General features: G+C 40.1%; 1 protein-coding gene across 1 annotated transcript; it reads right to left on the reverse strand.

Annotated features, from left to right (window-relative positions):
• Positions 1-4,814: 4,814 nt before the first annotated feature.
• Positions 4,815-7,571, reverse strand: LOC146633203 (uncharacterized). The gene is made up of 5 exons (XM_085352069.1): positions 7,313-7,571; positions 6,897-7,066; positions 5,380-5,523; positions 5,117-5,282; positions 4,815-5,011 (listed from the first exon to the last, which is right to left on the reverse strand). Exons 1-5 carry the CDS (start codon positions 7,569-7,571, stop codon positions 4,815-4,817), a joined length of 936 nt encoding a protein of 311 aa, XP_085208195.1.
• Between the last annotated feature and the right edge of the window lie 1,331 nt (positions 7,572-8,902).

Here is an 8,902-nt window from a genome sequence, read left to right on the forward strand (position 1 = left end):
GGTAAGAGCTGATGGTGAAGGTAACTCAAAGGGGAATTAAATGTGTTACACTGTGTCAAGCACACATTTTATTACTGTTACATTTTGTGAACATATTCTGATTTCACTATCAGTGCGACTTTCTAGTTTGAGGGGGAATTATAAAACTTGGTCATCACTATGAGGTTCACAGGGTGCCTTTTGGGGGAACATGTCATGTGGAGGAGTATACTCTGAACAGGTTGCCAGGGAGGGTTAACACAGAGAGACACTGATCCATATTTACAGCCAATCTAGAATCAACAGTTAACCTACATTGCTGTGCTGAGGATTTGGGTCAGCCTTAATTTCTTTTATTGTGCAGCAATTTAATGAAACGCTTGCATGCATGGAGATGCTGTATTTAAGGAAAATTCCATAATTCCATCAATTTTGACAATATCCTCCACACATCTGGCTTAAATGCACCTCCAGCCACGACAGAGCCTCCGCCGTGTTTTACAGATGGCTGTGGCTGCGTTCGACTTGTCCAGTTTCCTCAATTTTTTTGAGGACACACTGCAAACCATACTGAGAAATCCCAAGTATTTGTCTGATACCTTTTTGGGAATGAGCTTGTTAGTGCAAAAATACAATTTCATGGATATACTTCACCACTTTAATAAGACCACTTGTTATTTTAGGGTGATGACTGAACCACCATTAAAGTGAAAGCGACAGTGGCATTTGGTAGCTTATAAACTCTAACTATGTTTCACTTAAAGAAGTGTGGATCTACCGCCGTGCCGTTGAACTGTACGTCTTACTCCAGCTGGGCTGCAAAGACCTAATGTCAAAGCTGTGCATTTAAAATAAACTGTTGTGGTTAGAAGCGCCGTCGTTTCCAGAAAATATATCAGCATTATGTCGAGCACCTGCAGATTTCAACTTTGATATGCCCGATAGGTCTGAACAGTGTTATTCTTTTATCTCTTTCTCAGGATTTCCTCCTGCAAATCTGAGAACGGAGAACTGGGACAGAGGTTTCAACAACTTCTGTGTGTGCAGCTGCCTTGTCGCTCTCTTTGTGTGTGTGTGTGTGCGTGCATGTGTGGGCATTTCTCCTCACGAGTACGGCTCGTTGCCGTGCATCCGAAATGTAAGAGACTGATACTGTATATGCTAACGTGAATACAGCGCCGCTTATTCATCGCAGCGAAGAGTCAAGAGTTTTGACTCAAAGTGAAAAGGAGCTTCTTTGTCTTGTGTGGTGTTGTCAACCATTCGATGCAGAGTCATTTCAAAAGCAGCAGCGAATCATCACATGTGGAGGCACATATATGAATCTGACAGAACCTAAACATGGTCGAGCGAGTCACTCTGAAACCACGTTATTTTTTTTGCCCGTACAGAGCGAACGCGAGGTCAAAGATGAGGTCACAGTGTGCCTGTCTGAACAGTCAGCTTTTTACACTTGTTTTCACTATTTATGTTGTGAATCAGCTGGATGTTAAAACTGCGTTTATCTGTGTGCGAAATCTTTTGTGTATGTGGGAAACATAAAACGTATTAAAGCTAAAATCTGTCTCAATCTTTCTCTCTCGTGTCTCAAAAAAATGTAACCATCTCAACAGCATAACCATAACGTCAAAGTCATAGACAAAACATGCTTAGTAAAGCTTAAGGGAAACATGCCGTGGCTGATTGTTATCTTTGGGTTTGAAGTAACAAAAGTAACACCTTTCACACAATTGTGCTGATTTATTTTGAAAGGTGCAGTAACCTTAATTTTGTCTTTGAAAACTGAGAAGTGCTGCTGGGCTGTTTCGCAGCTCAACCGGAGACGGAGCCATTGATGTTTACATCCTGCAGTCATCAAAGAGATGTAGACAGCATCTGGGTGTGAAATGTATCTCTGTGCCTTGCTCAGGGGTTCAGACTGTGGCAGTTACCGTGCAAAAAAGACCAGACTTGTTTCTCCATTTTTGATGTTTCAGTTCAAGAAATGATCGATTTGTTGTGTTCTGTGTTTTGGACCTTTTGAATCTTGTTAAATGTATTTTTTGATTTTATTAAGTTGGTTTTCTTGTTTAGTTCTTGTGACTAGAAATGGTAGAGTTTGGTCATTTCCCTGCTATATTATTCGAGGTCTTTAGGGTTACTTTAGGGTTATGGGTTTATGTTCCCGCTCCCATGATCTGGTGTCTGTGGTTTGTTGCTTGGTGTCCCCTCCCATCTGTCATGTCTCTCGCCCTGTCTCTCACAGCCTGACTCTGTGCTCTCCACGTTCTTCTCCCTGTTTCATCCTTTGTCTCCCCCAGTCTGTCGTGTGTTTCCATGTTTTTTTATCCCCTTGGTGGGCGTGCTACTTCCTGTTTTGGCAGTCCCTCGTCTCATGTTTGTGTTCAGTTTGGTTTCCTCTGTCTTGTTATTCCTAATTTGTCCCTCCTGTGTTCCCACGTGCCGCCGCTTTCCCTAATCACCCTCACTGTGTCAGTTCCTCTTTGTCCCTCGCCGGGACGTCAGTTCACCTCCCTCCATGTTTCAGGTTCCATGTTCTGTGTTCCTAGTGTTTACTTTTGCCCAGTTTAGTTAGTCTGAGTCTCCTTTTGCCTTTTGTTTTGTATTCTTGTTTGGTTTTTCACCCATCCTAAATAAACATCTCACTGTTAAGTCCCATCCGTCCTGTCCTCTCTCCAACACCATCTGCACACGCAGAGGATGACACTATCAAGCAGCAGGGGAAAATGGAACGCAGTAACTTAACAGTATTGCACTTATTGGAAAAAGTCTAATTGGTAACACTTTATAATACAGTCAGTAAATTAAGGGTGGATTTTCCCTTTCATTAAATGGAATCTTGATGTATTTTATTTGAAATTATAATAATTCAGTGTATTAACCTACTGATTCTTAAAGGTAGGCACACTAGAATAAGGGGGTAACAAGTCAGGTTTTTACAGGAAACAAAGCAATAATGATACTGTAACTCATTTAAAGTGGACCAAATTCTTGGAACTTTACAGCGAAGGAGACAGAAATGACATCGAAGTAGTTTTAAGCACTGTGTAATATCTTGATCATTTTCTTGAAAAGTATCTTCCATTGTACGCTTTCCTTTTTGGGACACAGGCTGAATTAGGGGGCGGTTTAACTTTGCCTAATTTTCCAGTGTTTGACAGGAAAGCAAACACTCATTTTCAAAGTTATGTTTAAACAGTCATAGTGAAAAAAGTTAGACTTGGCTCTTGGTTTTATCGTTACAGGATCATATAAGCCTGCAAATTTCAACTGTATTTTTGGTAAGTTGGAAAGGCAGATCAGTCCTTGTCACATTTATAGTGGTAAAATAAAAGGACAGTTTAATAATTAATAATAATTAATCCATCATCCACATCAACATAATGAATATGAAATAAAGATGTAAAGAACATAATAACTCCATAATATGGCCCAAGCCTTGAAAAGGACAGCATATTTTAAGATTGGAAAATATTGCTTATTTTTCCCAAAATTACCATGAAATTGCTCGCTATCCAGAATTCATTCACAATATTTACATCTGCTTAAACTTACTTAAATTTACTTACAGTATAATAAACTTTTTACCGCCTTATACCAGTGTCACTGCCTTTAAGCTTTTGTAGCTAAATATAATTAGATTGTAGTTTTAAATAAAATACACTGAAATTACATTTAATTACAGGGGACTTGAGCTCTCAGTCTACTTTGATATTTATTATTGTCCGATTTGATACATTTAAAAAAATAATACGTGATTAACGGAAGACTGACATGGACAGGAGCTGTGTAGGGACAGACTCCGAGCTTAAAGACTCAGCAGCTCTCGTTTCATGTGATAAAGAAAATGGTTTTAATGATGGAAGCCTCCTTTCATGTCTTATGGTCATAGTTTAAAGCACGACATCACAGGAAAGCAGCTGCATAGAAACATTGACATTTTGATATGAAAACGCACATTTGCAATTCAGCCCAGCAGCCTGTGTTACAAATATGTGTCTCATATTTGTAACTAAACTGCTGAACCTGCTGACATTTGGGTGGGATGTGATCATTCTTAAACTTGAACTCTGGGTAGATCTTCAGTACACTTTAATACACATGTGCTCACATAAGCACGGCCTGTCTTGGAGCTACCTGCTAAGATAGATGGCTGGTTGGTGTAGAAAGAAAACAGTTCCTGTGTGATTTTTGTTGGTTTTTCTTCTCAATTAGCCATTGCTGCTGCTTTAAACTGCAAGACACCAATTACTTCAATTAGCTTAAAGATAAGGCACACAACTCTGCGGCTGATATACCAAAACAGGAAGGATGTCTTTTGTTCTTTTTTAAGCGACTGACCACTTTAATGTAACAATATTGCAACTTTAAACACTTTTACCAAATGTGCTGTTGAAATGGTAACAAAGTGTTTTTATTTTATTTTTATAAAGCAAATTCAAACTAGACTTCATGTGCATGCAGTAGTCAAGGGGAATCCTGTGAGTGATCACTGTGAGTCATCTGTGTCATGACCCAGCAGCAGGACATTAAGCATGCTCTTCAGTCAGTAATGGGACAATCACGCACAGGCGCACGTATATTGCAATGGAAATAACATCTCATTACCTTCGGAACACGTTTGCTTTGCAAAAAATCTTTAGAAAATAACCTTATCATCATTTGTGAATGACTTTTGGGAGTTTTAATCAAAGATGTCCCTGTAGAGTTCTTCAAGCTAACCAGTCTGCCTTTATTCCCTTCTAAGCATGTTATTACTAAAAGCATATTTTTCAGACTTTTACATTTACAACAGATGTCACCCTGCCCACTTTTACTTTCTTTGCTTCATGGGCTCAGGTTTGAGTGTACATGTCCCCGTAACCACACTGCGTCTCTTGGTGGCGCTGTAGATCAACCCTGCGCTGGAAGCTGAGCTGACAACGGGGGCAGCTGAACGGCCGATAGCTGCTGTGCTTTCGGCTGTGGGTGATGAGGTTGGAGCTTTGGCTGAATCCTTTACCGCACACCTTACACACATGCGGTTTCTCACCTGAGCAGATGAGGGAAAAAAAGGGGGCAGGAGAACTTTTTTTTTTTTTTTCAGAGCTGGAGCATTTAAGAGCAAGGTTTAAATCAAACTGTTGCGTTCACCCACCTGTGTGTATGAAGGTGTGTTTCTTCATGTCTGACTTCTGGTGGAACCTTTTGCCACAGTACTGGCAGGGGTAGGGTCGAGTGTCTGAGTGGATGAGGAGGTGGGTTGACAAGGTGGACGAACGCTTGAACACCTTTCCGCACACCTTGCAGCCAAAACTACGCTCCTGCACATTTATACACACAAACACACAGCTATTAAGAACCATGTTGATTAGCTTGGTTCAGCTTATTATGAGTCTGAGTATTATCAGGCTACTGTACCTTAGCTCTACCATAGCTGCTGATTGTTCTGAAGCCAAAGGGCATGTGGGAGATGTCTGTGGCCGTGGGGGATGTTGCCAGTGGAGAAGAGAAAACATTACAAACCTGTAGACCACCTCCTGGTATTAAGACTTCTGAAAGGGACTGTGGGAGGCAGACAATGAAGAAGAATACTAGTGAGAAGCTATTTAAATAAGGGGAATTTAAACAGCTCATCAGTATGGAAAATTGCTTTGTATCAAAACGCCATTGCCTTGGAAATACGATTGCAACAAGTAATCAGTGTCTAATGTTAGTGTACTGTTGCATTTCATTTGTTCGATCCATAATAAAACAACGAGAGGCACTTGTAAGCTGATTTTGGCACCGAGGGCAGAGCTGGGCTGGCTGCTTCCTTCTCGTCTCCAGTCGTTGGGTTATAACTTATCTCATCTATCTCATTTCCCAAAATGTCAAAGCTTTCACAAAACATGATGAGCTACAGCTGTGCCAATTCTCCAGTGGTGCTCAAACAGTGTGCACAATCATTTAAAAGTGCAATTGTTTTTGTGAGTAACCAAAGTAAATGGCAATATTCCTTGCAGGCTGCATCTGACTGGCGCATGTAGGTTGATGCAATATTGCATGAACTGTTACTTTCAGCTTTCTAAGCATGCTCTGCAAACACTGCACTCACTCTTCGTTTGTTTCCAGACGGCGCCTGTTAAAGCACCTCGATTGTTTAAATTGAATTTCATCTTCAGCAAAACATTTGAATAAAGGTAATAAAAGGTCTTTTCTTAATATTTGGAGAACACGCGGCTTAGGCGTCAGCCAGCTTTGCATTAATTATCTATTATAATAAACCTTTTGTATTTGCGATGCTGCTAGAAATCACAATAAATAGTTAAAACTTGTGAACACATACCGCTGTTATAAGCAAATGTGTCATCTGTTCAATAATAAGATGTGCCAAAAATACATTTGTCATATTTAGAAATTATTATAAAGATCCTCAAATATTCCGTATCATTCTGTCCAGGAGGGCATTAGCAAATATTTCCAGCTCACACAAACAGGGTCAACAACAAAATCCTGTTTTGTTTTGTTTTTTAATCTTTTATGTCTTTTTATAGACTATTGAAATCAGTGTGAGCTCAAAAATCCAACATCAGCTCCAGTTAGGAAACAGGACAGCTGATTACAAATGATGTTCAATTTAAACAGCATAAACGTTTTTTAGACTGTCATCGATGCTGATTCAAAAAGCAGAGAGATTTTTCTGGATATGAGCTTCCAACTTAGCATACAGCTTATGATCGTATACAAACGCGTGCATTCTAAATGCAAACAAAACCTTCTTATCAATAAAGTTTTAGAGAGATCAGGACTCATTTCAAATTCCTCCTCATGAGAACGCACAGACAGATGAAGCGGTTCAGAGTATTCTCTCCACTTGTGATTTCTTTTTCTCTGTGACACTGATAAGAACATCAACAGCAAAGACTAATAATTCTCACAACCCACAGGCCTCCTACCTTCTCGCACAGCGGGCAATCACTGACGGGGGATTTGAGGTCAGTGTGCGATGTGTGGTTGACTAACATGAAGACCAGTCTCTCCAGCTCTCGCTCTCTCTCAGATGCTTGGTGTCTGTCTGCCAACCACGGCGAGACCAGCAGAGGAGCGTTTATTTTCTCCAAGGGGGCTTTTTTTTAAGAATGAGAATACAAATGTCATTAGTTCATTGATGTGTGAATCATTCTGAACCATTTTTGCATTTCTTTTTGTGGCTTTGAGTACAAGAAAAACAAAGAACTTTGGTGTAACCGGAATCCGTTTGGTATTGTTTTAAATAACAAGCCACATTGACACACATTGCGTATTTACTGTGGTAGTATTTCAAGCTCAGGTATACACAGACATACACAAACAATGCTAGAAATATTCATACCTGAAGGCCAACGGTCCTGCGTGGGGTCACTGTGAGATCGGACCGCCACCCGACTCCACGGCAAGTAGGCTTCGGCCGCAAAATCTTTGACCCCATAGATGGGGGACGAAGGCTGCGCAGCATCTTCAGGACGTCTGCCGTCCTTTCCAGCCACTGGCACCTCAGCATCTCTCTGGGATAGGCACTGCTGTCTAAAGGCATCCTTAGACGGGCTGAGGAGGTGAGTCCTTTTACTCTTGACGAGGAACGATCTTGGCATGGCAGAGTGTCGACTGAACTGATGGGAGGCAAAAAAAAATCATGTATCAGAAAGCTGCAGGAGTCTGATAAGCCAACTCTTTCATGTCACTTTTAGAGCCTCGTGCACTTAGATGTCGTGCACCTGTACGTGTTCAGTTACAATGCCAAAGCTTGAGGTTTCCTTAAGAAATACAGCCTGCCACCTGCACAAAGCCCTCAGTGAGGATAACCCTGTTGTGGTGTCATACATCTTCTAAACTGACACTTCTGCTACTTTTTATACTTTTATTTGAAGTGCAAACAATATATTTAGATGTTCTCTCTCTTTTTTTAAGAACAATAACAGCAGCGGCGCCATTAAGGATTTTGACCTCGCATGTTGACTCGCACATTTTCAAAATGAAACAAGTGCGTGCACAAAACAACTGATTCATATTGTGACCGACCTTTTTTGTTTTAGTCACCACATAAGGGGCGAATATTTGTAGCTCTGAAATTTAGCATTATAAAATTTCATTTATTTAACAAGGAAGAGAAGATCCTGAAAATGAAAACAGAAAAGACAACTAGGCGAGGCAACAGCATGGATGTAAAACTAGTTTATTTAAACTTGCTAAAAAATGTTGCCTCTAAATCTTCCGCTAGCTTTAGCCTGAGTGACAGTAGGTAACAATATTTTAACCTCGCTATGTACTGAAATAATATCCTGCACAAATGTCACAGTGCACCAGATGATTACTTTTGTCATGTTTTAGGTGCAAATAGAAATGTGGAAAAATATAGCTGAGATTAACTATGACACAGTAACAAGTGGATACCAGATAAATTGCTCTTCTTACCTCTGTATTGCGCAGCTGAAGTGTTTCTTGTGTCCTTGTAGCTGACAACGTCCTCTTTTCACTTTCTCACACCCATCGACTGATGACATGACACAAGGAGATTTGATTTGATTTTGAAAGGCTGCTGAACATTGTTTGACTGGAGGCACGAGGTGGCAAAATGCCCTGACCCGTTCGCATCTATTAGTAAAAAATGAGTTATTTTCACTGTAAGCATCTTTTTAACAGCCAGTTTTATAGGAGTTTTTTGTTTTTGTTGTGTTTTTTTTTTTACCCCAATAAAATACAAACCTAAACAAAAATAAATAAATAAATAAAAATGTAAAATTATAAAAGAAAGGGTTGATCAGCTGGTGTCTTGGGGCTATCAGTTAAGTTGTCATGATGCCAAAGTCACGATGAAACCTTATTTAATGTGGGAGAAATTTGCTTGTGTCACTGCTGGATTTAATGACTATATATGTGGGCGTACTTGTAAATACACCAAGCATTCTCTGGAAAGTTTGAATAT

This window comes from Diplotaxodon limnothrissa, linkage group LG4, assembly GCF_057381915.1.
Source record: "Diplotaxodon limnothrissa isolate DT_005_m linkage group LG4, D_limnothrissa_male_GT1.1, whole genome shotgun sequence".
NCBI classification, from domain to species: Eukaryota; Metazoa; Chordata; class Actinopteri; order Cichliformes; family Cichlidae; genus Diplotaxodon; species Diplotaxodon limnothrissa.